At 35.1% G+C, this 13,598-nt stretch overlaps 1 protein-coding gene and 1 non-coding gene across 3 annotated transcripts; one reads left to right on the top strand and one right to left on the bottom strand.

Annotated features, from left to right (window-relative positions):
• Window positions 1–4,767: 4,767 nt before the first annotated feature.
• Window positions 4,768–4,842, bottom strand: Trnas-gga (transfer RNA serine (anticodon GGA)). Its single transcript has one exon. It is a non-coding gene; the product is annotated as a tRNA-Ser (tRNA).
• Window positions 4,843–11,043: 6,201 nt separating this feature from the next.
• LOC130053100 (cholecystokinin receptor type A-like) lies at window positions 11,044–13,453 on the top strand. 2 transcript variants are annotated; one of them, XM_056159691.1, is made up of 2 exons: window positions 11,044–12,294; window positions 12,487–13,453. In XM_056159691.1, exons 1-2 carry the CDS (start codon window positions 11,179–11,181, stop codon window positions 12,493–12,495), a joined length of 1,125 nt encoding a protein of 374 aa, XP_056015666.1. In that variant the 5' UTR covers window positions 11,044–11,178; the 3' UTR covers window positions 12,496–13,453. The 2 variants fall into 2 exon arrangements, with proteins under 2 accessions (XP_056015666.1, XP_056015662.1); XM_056159687.1 differs by having other exon boundaries at window positions 11,044–12,313.
• Window positions 13,454–13,598: the final 145 nt, after the last annotated feature.

Here is a 13,598-nt window from a genome sequence, read left to right as displayed (position 1 = left end):
ACTGAGGAGGGCTTATAGAGAAAGTGCTCCTTAAACCTCCTTGTGCTCAAAGTGAGTGCAAACACAAAACTAAAAGTGTCACATTATACACTAGATGTATATCTACTATAGTACATATTCATATTTAAATTATCAAAGTCTAACTATATCTACTAAGTCACACACAAGATTTTTTTGTGCACATACTGTTCATCAATCATGCGAAGTTCTAGCTGGTATTGATAAACTGCGAAATTACAATCTAAATTTTTTCTTCGGTTATTGACTTTTTTCATTGTGTTCAGAACAGGTTCCGGGATATCGCGCTGCAAGCATATTCCAAATTACTTTTGATTTCAATCTAATTAAAATTCACAAATATCGCTTCACTAGGTAGCGAAAATGTGAGCGGATCAAACATCTAATTTTCATTAGTTTGTCTTTGATGTCAAATTACGCCTCGTTGTAAGAAGCTGAACCCATTTCATACTTTTCTCATAAAATTTCATAGATCAGTTTGCTCAAAGATAGAATATGTCTCTTCATCAATGTAACGCTGACAATCCTGCAAACCGAAGAAAAGACATGCACATGCTGAATGAATTTCATGTTGTTGTTTTATTTCATTTCATTTAAAAAAAAAAAAAGATTTTATAATCCTTTGAAGTCAATCCTGTGGTACTATCTAAAACAATTTTGAAAAAATGACAGCTTTCAATGCCCCAAATCATCTTTATTTATACTATTTAAAGTCAAATGTATAGTAATTTCAATCAGGATGTTTTTGGCCAAAAATTGGCTGCTATATTTCAATTAACTACTGTACTAATATGTACAGTGTATTTTAGCACAAAGAAAAATACCGCTCATCCAAATTTGTTTTCATGTCTACTTATAGAACACCCTGGGGCTCTATGTCCTGATGGCTTTAATTGAACATTACAAATAGATAATATTTTATCTAAAGATTGAATTGTTTACAAAATTTCTCTATTGTTGATACTCGTGTTTTACCTCGGGGAGACAGTTTTCACAATGAGAATGAATAATAGTTACGGTATTCAGCACAGGGTGCGGATCCATGCAGAAAAAGAGGTTTCTTACAACCATAATGGCACTTTAACAGCTCATTAAGGAGGATTGTAATTTCGAAATAGTATGAAATAACTATATTTTGTAAAAAAAAAAAAAAAAAAAAAAAAAAATTTTACCAAGTGGAGGGGTTGCACGCCCTCCCCCGCGCGACTCACCACTGTAAATACATGTACATGTGTACATATACATTTTTCAACATTTTTTAACAGTCACCTGAATATCACACAAGGAAGAGTTTCGATAAAAAAAAAATTGAAGTGTTACATGTTCAAAGTACAAGAGTGCATTGTTTGAAATTCAACAACTGAATTTTCTCATTTTTAAAGTATTATTATCTTACAAATGTCAAAGAGGGCGTAAAATTCCTTTGACGTTTCTCCATTACAAAGTTATAATCCTGGACATATTGTCTGCTAGGCAACTCTTGTATCAAGTAGGAGCGTTTAATCTCTCTCTCTCTCTCTCTCTCTCTCTCTCTCTCTCTCTCTCTCTCTCTTATACAATTATGACCCAACAATTATTTTGAACAACATGTAATGACCTTGACCTAGTTCATATGACCTTGGATCAGGGTCACAAGCAGCTAATAATGTGCTTAATACGAGGTAGATGCTCATGAGTAAGGAGTATTAAAGTTTCGACGTAATGCATTTTCAGTTTATGGACTGTATAAGGTCCACCATAGCTCACAGGGGATAAGCGCGTTTTGGGCCCAAACTCCGTGATACCATAAGTATATTTATGGTATCACAGAGTTCGGACCCAAAACGGACTCAGACCCTGTGCCCTAGCTGGGACCAGACGGGCACATAGGTTTTTCCAGTTTGGTAGAGGCTACCATGCTCATTATAACAATATACACCTACATGTATGTTGAGTATATGTAGTATATATATGTATAGACGTAAAGAAATATTCAGCCTTCGGGTGAGATTTGCCAAATCCTACACGGATATCCATCCTTTATACATCACAGTGTAGGCAATGATATGAAGGTTTTAGTAAATCTCTATTTAGAACCAGGTAGGAGCCACAAACAGGTTTTATTTAAGCACTACATAAACTGCAAAATATTTCCCCAATGAAATGTTAAAAAGCAATGTAGCATCAGTTGAATATACCGGTGTTTATCACTAAATAGTACAAAGGGGCGTCATCATATATGCTTTCAGCACAACAAAAAAAAAAAAAAAAAATAAATAAATAAAAAAAAAAATAACAAGATTATTTTTTTGTACAATGAACCATTCACAAGATATATAGAATATTTATTTTGAATTTCGTTCCAATAGTAACAACGTCGGATATTGTTTAGCTAACTGAAACAGTACTGCATATTTTTTTTCTTCTTTAAAAAACATCCTTCACCATTTCAGAAAGACACACATATTCCATAAAATGACTATTAGTGATTGTGTGACTGAAAACTAAGACGTTTCTCTAAATCACACAGAACTAGATCTCGTCCAAACAGGCTTCCACATATTTTAACTTAAAATATCAAACTTGTGAATATATGTAGACTGTATATTACATCAGTGAACATAGTCTTGTGTTGTTCTTATGCTGAAGTAATTTTAACTCAACGGAAGTATATTCACAATGTACCCTAACCCCCATTCAAATGGTCTGTCCCTCGTTGTCAACCGTCTCCTGTTGGGGCTTCAGGGTGATCATCACCTCTAAAATATGTCATCAGGTTGAATCTTGTTAACAATTTTCAATATTTTCAAGTGTACATCTCCACTGATAAAACCCCTACATTTATTACACAATATGTTTATACATTTCAATATATCCACGTATTAAAGGCGTCGCTCTTCATGCCCTAAAGTATTTTCAAATTGAAATATATTTTGAAATAAATAACTGACTAGAAGGGCTATTCTGCTTTGGCTAAATTTTACAGCCTACAATAGTTTATATTTGCTTTTATGTTTATTATTACAATCATAAAACAACACATTACAATATAGGCTCGTAAGCACACCACCATTCTCATCTGAGCTACCAAGAAATATACGATAATCTCAAACTTTGTTTTGACTCGAGTCAAATCTTTAAAATGTACATCATAGAAATGCTTTCATTTTACTTCTCTAATAAATCAGAAAAAGTAGTAAATGTGAAAATGCGAGTATCTACTTTTTTATGAGTGACCGTCCGTAAATTTCTATAACTCCGTTTAAGATATAGGGCTCACGGCGGGTGTGACCAGTCGACAGGGGATGTTTACTCCTCCTAGGCACCTGATCCCATCTCTGGTGTGTCCAGGGGTCCGTGTTTGCCCAACTCTTTATTTTGTATTCCTTATAAGGAGTTGTGAAATTGATCATCTTTTATTTGTACGCATGCCACATTTCTTTAATAACAAATATACAAATGTTCTAAGGTGCATGTACAAATGTAGCAGTCTTTTAAATGGCGAGAATGAAAACTTTTAAAACAAATAACTAGAGCCATGAATAGCCAATGGCCCTCAGTCAAAACTTGATATTATTCTTGGGGACAGAAGCCTAGATTATCAATTTTTAAAATATGTTATCCTTTTTCTGATATCTTTTCAAGTTTTTTAGTTATTGACGTTCAAAGTACCCATTGTTTTTAGCCAGATTTTTATTGACGTCACAATTTTACAACGTAACGTTACAATTTTACAACGATTCATGTATTTTTACATGAAAATTCTCTAGGTATCAAAGTGAAACAAAAACACTATTCAGTGCAATTTAATTTTAATACTGTACATATTAAAATCTGTCAAAGTTAATTCCTACAAAACACACACACATAGTATACTCATACATCTCTCTCTCTCTCTCTCTCTCTCTCTCTCTCTCTCTCTCTCTCTCTGTTTGCCTCCTTCCCTTCCTTTATATTTTTTTAAATTTTTATTTATATATATATGCAACCATTCAACAGTTTTAAAGTAATATTAATTCAGTACCTCTTTACTTGGCTTTGTTATTTCAGTACGACATGAAGATAAATCCTGATATTTTAACTGTATAACCATTTATTGCACTGAACGATAGTTTTTGGGGGTGTTTCTCAAAATCCTGCTCATGGGATGTACACGAAAAAACGGTGGATCCAACCGTTGACTTATGAATAAGATCTATTGGCCTATGTATGTGCGTTTCGATATTACATGTAGTTATATTGCATATTGATCACTTCATTCAACAATCTTTTATAAGTTTGCGGATTTTTTTGGAAGGGGGGTGGTGTTTTTAATTATCATTGGGGGGGGGGGGGTATTATTATCCCACATGTACATGTAAACACGCCGTAAACAATGACAGCCAGGCTTCGGACAGCAGTGTTGTTTTTCAGACACATGCTGCTACATGTACAACTTTAGACAGTGAGTAAACATTTTAATCCTATGTTTCACACTTTCATTTTTCACATCAATAGTAATTGTTGTGTAACAGGAAGGGAGAAAATGCAACGGACCAGACCGGGATTCGAACCCGGGCCCCCTAAATTCTCTAGTCCGGTGCTCTACCGACTGAGCTATCTGGCCACCGGCGATCGAACCCGGCTGACCGCTATATTCCTCCCTCCTTAAATGTCTTCACACCTGAAGACATCAACCCAGGATCTTTATCCCCTGGCAGGCATTTTCACCTGTCAGTTCCAGGGGCTGGTCTACGGCACCAAATGTATCAGGAAGGGAGAAAATGCAACGGACCAGACCGGGATTCGAACCCGGGCCCCCTTGAATTCTCCAGTCAGGTGCTCTACCAACTGAGCTATCTGGCCACCGGCGATCGAACCCGGCTGACCGCTACAGTTGCATAAAATTTTGTGTTTTGCTATAGTGAGTTACATTTATGGTGTATGGGGGGGGGGGGGGGGGGGGGGGGGGGGGGGGGGGGGGAGGTGTGTGTGTGTGTGGGGGGGGGGGGGTTAAATAGGGAAACTGTTACAAAAGTAGCCGTACATGTATACAGAATAACACATGAACATTTAGTTTAGTCATATGGAAATAATTTATTTCACATTAGGCTAAGAAAAACAATTTCAATAGTTTCCTATCCGGATCATTTATTACAATATAAACCTGTGTGCATTTCAAAATGCCTTATTATCATTACACATGTAACTCCATAACATTTATGATATTAATTCATTTAATAAAAAATCTTATTTTGATACTGTTACATAATAGAACCAAACTCCCTCCTCGCATAAATTTCGTTAGTGTGCAAACGAAATTAAGCGGAGGTTACCAATAGAACCTAATTTTCACATAAATAGAAATAAGAATTTTATCAATCATGAGGTTAACTTCACGGTGAATTAACACATCTCAGTGGCGGATTTAAGGGGGGGGGGGGCGCAGCCGGCGTCCCCCCCCCCTAAAATTTTCAAATTTAAGGTAAATCGTGGTATCTTATTTTTAAAATGTACTAAACAATAAAAGAAGCAATAATTTCTTCCACTCTCGGAGAAATAAATGACAAAATCTTTTGATTTCTTGAATTACTTTATTGGAAGAATTTAATTTTTTCCAAAAACCCTTAAAATTTGCGTCATTTTACCAATTTCACCTTATCAAAAGTGATAGAAAATAGTACAAATGACTTGAATAGGAGACATATTTCAAGCCCTATAAAATCTGTAAAATCCATGACCTTCCGGGGGCGTTGGCCTCAAGGCGGTCCCCAGCCTCATAAAGTGCCCCCCCCCCCCCCCCACTGCAATTTCTGGATCCGCCCCTGCATCTGTAGTTTGGCATCCACCATAAAATTTGCTTATTTTAACACTTTCACATTTTTTCCTGTCATTAGGTTTAGCTCTTTCTTACATAAAATGCATGAGGGAAACCTTTTTCCGTTATCAGACACGTCCTCCATATTACAAACACTCAAAGTAAAGTGTGGTTTAATAATGTGTTCAGTTCTTCCTTTTATAATGCTTAGTAATATTATACTTAATCATATAGGGTAATAATTAAAAAATACACGCATCAACTTTTACTTGAGGAATGAGTGCCATTAAAATTAATATGTTCACCTCTATTTTAATCGGCTTGGCTGAATATTTGGACTGACGCCTTCACCGAATCTCGGAGCAGTCCTTCATCATTCATGTCTGGAAATTTATTTTCAGCTTCGTAAACTTTGATAAAGGATCGTAGTGTGAATATTACTGATGGTAGTGTCAATATTACTGATAATTGTGTGAATATTACTGATGGTAGTGTCAATATTACTGATAATTGTGTGAATATTACTGATGGTAGTGTCAATATTACTGATGGTAGTGTCAATATTACTATTGGTAGTGTAAATACTACTGATGGTAGTGTCAATATTACTGATGGTAGTGTCAATATTACTATTGGTAGTGTAAATACTACTGATGGTAGTGTCAATATTACTGATGGTAGTGTCAATATTACTGATGGTAGTGTCAATATTACTATTGGTAGTGTAAATACTACTGATGGTAGTGTCAATATTACTGATGGTAGTGTCAATATTACTGATGGTACTTAAATTTCATTTATTAATGTCCTTCCCTGATCCCAGGAATAGTCACGGGTTCTTCACAGTGATGCTGATGTTGGACCATTGTATGTTTCATTATATGTTAGTCACAGTGAATCGAACGCTTTTTTACATTTCTGTTTGTATTCTGCATGTCAGTATAGAACCAGTATTGAAAGTCAATTTTCAAATATATGTGACGATATTGTAAAACAAAATGTTTGAGATACAAGTATACTTCCTACTTGATGACGTTTGATGTGTCGTAAAAATCAATAGCATTAGTGGGCACTTACTAGTCACGGTTCACGGTTGAATGACTCTCGCTGGGTGATAACATATCTATAAACAAGGAAACAATAGTTGTGTTTGTCACGGATGACAGCCTTCAGATACTGTACATCGTTTCCCTGTGTATTTGCCCAATTTCCAAACAAGAATGAGACAATATTCTTTTTTTTTATATACTAAAATAGGATTTATTCGTTTCAAATAGAAATATTTCATTTAAGAATGAATGAATTAGACTTAATGGTTACATGAAAGGTGAAGATAACGAACAGTGAACAATTTCTTTAATTTTAACTCCTATACGCAAAATAGAGAGTTTGACAAACATGAACGCCTGGATATACCAGAGGTAGGATCAGGTGCCTAGGAGGAGTAAGCATCCACTGTCGACCGGTCACACCCGCCGTGAGCCTTATATATACAATTCAGTGAAAAAATCAATCTGTTGTCTATTTAAGAAACAGTTTATATTCTACCTGTAATTAAAGTCTTGTTCTCTACCTGTAATTAAAGTCTTGTTCTCTACCTGTAATTAAAGTCTTGTTCTCTACCTGGGCCTTATTCTCACTTGTTTCTTACTGAATTTTCAAAATGTTATCTAAGTGGAAAGACACCGGAAAAGGTATACACTTTTCCTATGCGCCTTACCTCCCACAAATTTGAAATTCTCACAATAATAATAATAATAATAATAATAATAAACTAGTAATCCTAATTGTTCGCGAACAATTAGAGGACTTTCCACCTTTTCATTGCTTTTTCCCGACAATTTTCACCTTCAATTCAATACTTCTTCACTTTTATCGCCTAATCGGACAACGCCTAAATCCTTTAAAAAAGGAAAACAAAAAACAAAACAGTTCCAGTCACCCATCCAACTACTCGTCGCAATGAATGCTGCGTAACTTGCATCATGGCGACAGACTCTCCACCACAACACCAGACTTACTTGCTTATTATCAAAGAAGTACAAGTGAATTATAAACTGTTTATGGCCACGGAAACCATTGTTTAAAGGCTTTAGGATCCAAAGACAATAAATAATGGAATTTCATGGGTTTCAATGCTGTTTTTATATGTGTTTGAATGTATGACATGCGTGAATGTGCATGGATATAGTGTGGTTTTAGGAGGACGTGCTGAGAGACCGCAAGTCATGTTGTGTTGAATTGTGGATAACAACGGATTCGCACCGGGATGTGACCTTCTCACCCCCAAATTGATAGGCATCTTCCCTTCCTTGTATGTATCCATATGTCCAAATTTGGTTTGAATAGAATGCAAAGTACTTGAGTTATTATCCAGAAACCAGTTTTAACAGTCAACTTCCATGTGGCCATGAGGAAGAAATCTGCACTTCCTGGTATGGTTCCTCATATGATGATAGTACGACTCCTCCCTCTCACTGTGGTTACCAAATGGATGTAGCTAAAAAGCAAACATTGGAACTCAATTTCTATCAATACTGTAAATTCTTAACAATAGAACAAAATATACTATTAGGTTTACCATCAGACTGCTAATACACCAACTTCAACTAACTCCAAATTTTGTCTAGCCAGGGATTATCGACAGTAAGAGGTTTTTTCTTCTTCAAAGTAATAATGATAAAAAATAAAATAAAACATAAAACCGAAATGACATTTTAGAACGGAAGTAATCTCTATCCTTGACATTAAATCCTTGAAACTATATTTAGAATCTAGCTGAAGAGAACATGAGTAGTAACAGAACAAGATGCATTTTTGTACAGCTAGATCATCGAGGACAGCACGAGGTGGATGTCTAAATCACGGTAACACAAACTCATACGAGGCTTGAACATACTGAGAACATTTCAAGATGAAATTATCATTTGTTAGATTTTCAAAAGTAAATATCTATAGCACTTCTCAGTTAAGGGTCCTGGGAAGTAACAATGCATCAGCAACAAATTATCAGAAAACTACCCCCCCCCCCCCCCAAAAAAAACCACCCCAGATTGTCATAACTTCATTTCCAATATAGACCACCAAATCATCACAAGAAGAAAATTTCTTCGTGTAGAAATAAAGAGTAGAAAAAGATAGGAAAGGTTGTACGCATGGAAGAGAGTACCATATAAAAATCAAAGTACTGAAAGTGCTGAAAGCAGGGCTTTCAGTAGGACTGGGAGATGGTTTTCTAAATCAGTGTAAGGTAATTTTGTCAAATTTTTGCTTTCCATCATAGGAGTTGTTCAAAGGGCTGACAAGTGAATTGACACTTTTGTTGTTAATTTATTTCCTTTGAGATTACACATTTTGAAATGATCAACTTCAGAATTGAGTCTAATTTTTGGTCAGGAATCCTGAAAGTTTTTGATATTCCCATGAAAATTGCAGGACATTCAGATGATATACAAGTTGAGAATGATTATCAAAATGTGTCCATTTGGTGATACCGGTGAAATTTTGGTTAATTAACCATTGCTTGAGAGTACGCAAGGGGGTTCAAAGGGGGGAGATAGAGATAAATGCTCTCCCCTCGTGCCTGCAGGGGGCCTGGGTGACGGACGAGGGTGCACGTCGCCCATCCCACAGAATTGACACTACTTTGTTGTTAATTTATTACCTTTGAGATTACACATTTTGCGATGGTCAACTTCAGAATTGAATCTAATTTTTGGTCAAGAATAACAATCATGAAATGCTGATAAAATTCAGAGGTAAAAGGCTAAAATGAAGATGTTTGAAGAAAATTCGCGCTCTCAGCTCTCTAAATGAAGTATTTGTTGTTATTCATTGATCTTGTTTTGGATAAAGTATAGCTAGAATAATCCATAAAAGTAATTAACTCCAACATAATTCAAATTCAAAAACTAAAATTTTTAAATCCAGGAAATATGCTAAAATGCATTTTTAAACTTTCCATTCAAGAAAATTTCAAATATCAGGAAATGATATTAAAGTTTTTGATTTTTATCTTAAACTCCAAACGTTTTATTTTTTTTGTTCTGTACACAATAAATGTTATTAGAAGTACACAATTATTTTCTAAAGTGTTTTTTAATGCCAACTCACCGTATGTACTTGGACTGACTTTACATTAGTTTTTTCCTATTGTGGTGTCCACTTATTTTCGTTGTTTTCGATTGGTATACATACGGTAAATGTTACTGATAACAAAGAATATCCTAAATTCGTCTACTACAGTACGATGTGATTTATATCCAAATTAGGGCCCTCTTGGGCATACAGCATGCATGATTGTTAACATTTCAATGTGCAATGTTTATAAAAATGATAATAAAAAGAAAAGAATAAAAAATCAGAATCTGCACTATTAGTATGAGCTCAAACATTGTTCATTACATGAGACACTTTGAACATGATAATACTTAACGTATTATATGTAAGTACCACCGTGTATCATAATGCAAAACAGTCATATGTACAAACGTGTATATGATGTAAATTCAAGAAATTTATTCATATTTTCATTTTCATTCTGTTTCCTATCAAAAATTTCAATTGCATCCAGATGTTTGATAAAGTATCGTCTCAATTTGTGACTATGTTGTATATCGGAAGCTTCTACTTTGAGGTTGTTCGGTTTTTTGTTTATTCTCTCTGTTGTGCTGTTTATCGTAAAACTGGCGATTTGCGTGCCTATAGCAAGCCCGGCTAAAAATCACTTCGCGATTTCATAATGGACACCAGTGTAATGAAACAGAGGCAGACCCACGGAAAAATGACAGGTCAGTGGAAAAAGAATTAGATACAGAGGAATGGAGCTGAGATGACCAATACTGGCCATCTGACGTCATCAAGAGAACTAAAAAAAAATCAGGATATGTTCACTTCTATATTTTACTGAAATATTCAAGCATGTAACTTTTAGTTTTAGAATTTAAAAAATAATAGAATTTGAAAAGATAAACATTGAATAATAAGATTTCCTGATATCTTAAAACTTAAAAAGCTTTTAAATGTTAATTAAGAAACACTATACGAAATGGAGCTAGTGGTCGTAAAGCATGCATTCTTCCTTATCCGAGCTTTGAAATTTTATGTTATATTGAAAGCTTTTTCCCCCCATTAATATCATTTTACTTCGTAACAAACACACACTCCAATTCACACAGATTGACTTCCTGTTTTATAATATTGCATGTATTTATAGTAACGTAAATGAAAGTAAAGTGCATGATATACATGTATACTGTTAAAATAGATTTAAAAAACACCGGGCCTGGAGAACATTTAATTTGTTGCCATCGGAGCGTTGTTAATTTCTAAGAAATTTTACTACACTTTAAATATTGTCCTGAACATTAAAAAATTCGGGATCAATGGAATTAAATTTGGAGACTTTAAGTGACGAAGAATTCAGAAAAAGAGTACCGGCTGTTGTGTATCTTGGATTTCTGATTTTACTCGGACTCCCGGGTAATGTTTCTGTATTGATTGCATACACCCGATTCTACAACAGAACAACACACAGAGTCTTCATTCTCGCTCTTGCTGCCGTTGATACAGTTTCTTGTATTATAAGCATGCCATTTGAGATAGTAGAATTGAGATACCAGTATACTTTCTATGCGGAGGCTGCGTGTAAATCTTTCCGATTCATCACCGGTGTCTTTGCTGTTGTATCGCCCATGGTTCTAATGGGTCTTGCCTTTAATCGCTTTAGACTGGTTTGTCAACCTTTGAAGCCACAGATGACTATAAAAATGGCGTACATTGGCTGTGGGATATCGTTTGCACTTTCCCTTCTTTTATGTCTACCTACCATTCCTTTCACTGGAACGAGACTAGTGCAACTGAAAAATAATATAACTGGATATGATTGCTCTGTTGATGACAATTTCAAGAACTCGAAGTTTCGTATCTATTATTACGGATTTTTGACCCTTCTCGTGGTTATTTGCATCATAGTATTAACAGTCATCTATTCATGTATAGCCAGAAGAGTTTACCAACATACGAGACACAAGGCGAAAATATTGAAAAGGACAGCTCAAAACCTTAAACGAACAGATGAAAAGGGTCATATCATTAAACCAACTGGAAACCAGTCGATCAACCTGGAGTTGTCTCTCACGTCTGAAGACATTTCTCAAAGGACTGAAGAAACTGCCATATCAAACCAAAACAAAGATGTAAGAACCAAGGACAATAATACATCAAAACGTAAATCCGTTCCCTTGGAGACTAATGTTAAAAAATCTGTCACAAAAATTGCTTTCCTTGTGAGTTTCGTTTTCATCATCAGCTACGTGCCGCACTTAGTTTTGAACATTGGGTCTTCCATAAAGGGATATTACTTCGTCCCACCGAGTCCCCTGGCTTCCGCTATTCTACCTATCCTATCGAGGTCTTACTTCCTGAGCAGTGTGTTAAATCCCATCATTTACTGCTTCTGTGATGCCAGGTTTAGAAATGTGCTGAAAAGAGCAGTTCACGTGAATTGTGAATGACGCTGTGAGAAAATTTTATTGACGTCATAGACTTGTAGCACATTTTAAACATCCTCGACTTTTAAAATTAACCAGCCGCTGTGCAAAGCACTCATCTTACTTTCATTTCGTGTACTCAATCGATTTGAAAATAACAGTCTGACACCATGTACTAATCTTAATGTTTTATAATTTCAGAATATTTAAGGTAGTACTCTACATCGTCATAATGGATGACTTCCTTTAAAAACATGGATGAAAAAATCGATATCAGCAATACTTGACTTTTCCTTTTCCATTTAAATACATAACCGAGTAGTTCAGTAGGTTAGAATACTGACTGCTGAACTGTAGGTCGCAGGTTCGAGTCCAGCAGGGGTTTTACATTTTTTTTCTCCAGATTACCTTCTACTAAAACTGTATTTTTTGACAAAATAAAGTAAATTTGAAAATTTTCAACTTCAAAATATTGTTGTACATATCCTTCACTTTTCATATACATCAAATTTCTCTAATGTAGCATACCTCCTTAACAGAATATTGAAAACCTAGTTTTTGCTCAAATCTCAAACGTTTAGCATAAGTAGTTCTTGTTCTTTCGCCAAGCGCCCGAAATTAAAAGTAAAAGCCACGAGTTACACGACCTTAAGGGGTACTCTACATCGGCATTATGGCTAACGTCCTTTTCAAACGTTGATGAAAATATCAATACATGTATATATTCATTTCAAATATCATTGCCTAGCTGGTTAACTTAGTAGGTTAACGCGTCGATCGCGGTTTCGAGTACAGCAGGGGTTTTAATTTTTTCAGATTGCTTTCTACTAAATAAAGTAAATTTGAAAGTTTTTAAGTTCTATTATATTATTGCACTTTTCATCCATATCAAATTTCTCTGTTATAGCATTCCTATTTAAAACAGCGTCACGATATAGGCATTGAAACAGGAAAGAACTCGATGCCGAAGAGCCATGCAGAATAGGTCAAAATTTGTGGCACTTTAGCTAGAGCTGGTGATGTTTCTTCATAATGTATCGAATGGGACGTAAACACCCAAAACAAAACAACCCTATTCACCACCATGCATATTTACATAATAGGAACAACTTGATCTTAAACTATTAGGAGAAAGAAGTTTATGATAGTAATAAATGTCTGGTTTGTTTGTCTTGTGATGGTATCATATTACAGGATGTTTTTAAGTTGCGAATGTAGCGAATCAGGTTTCTTAAGTTATGTAATTTTAATCTATTATCCCTGCAGTTCGTATTAGTTCAATTTAGGAACAAATCACGTTTTCCATATGAAAA

Source organism: Ostrea edulis, chromosome 1 (assembly GCF_947568905.1).
Source record: "Ostrea edulis chromosome 1, xbOstEdul1.1, whole genome shotgun sequence".
NCBI classification, from domain to species: Eukaryota; Metazoa; Mollusca; class Bivalvia; order Ostreida; family Ostreidae; genus Ostrea; species Ostrea edulis.
The sequence above is the reverse complement of the archived record's forward strand: the minus strand, read 5'-3'. Positions and strand labels throughout refer to the sequence as shown.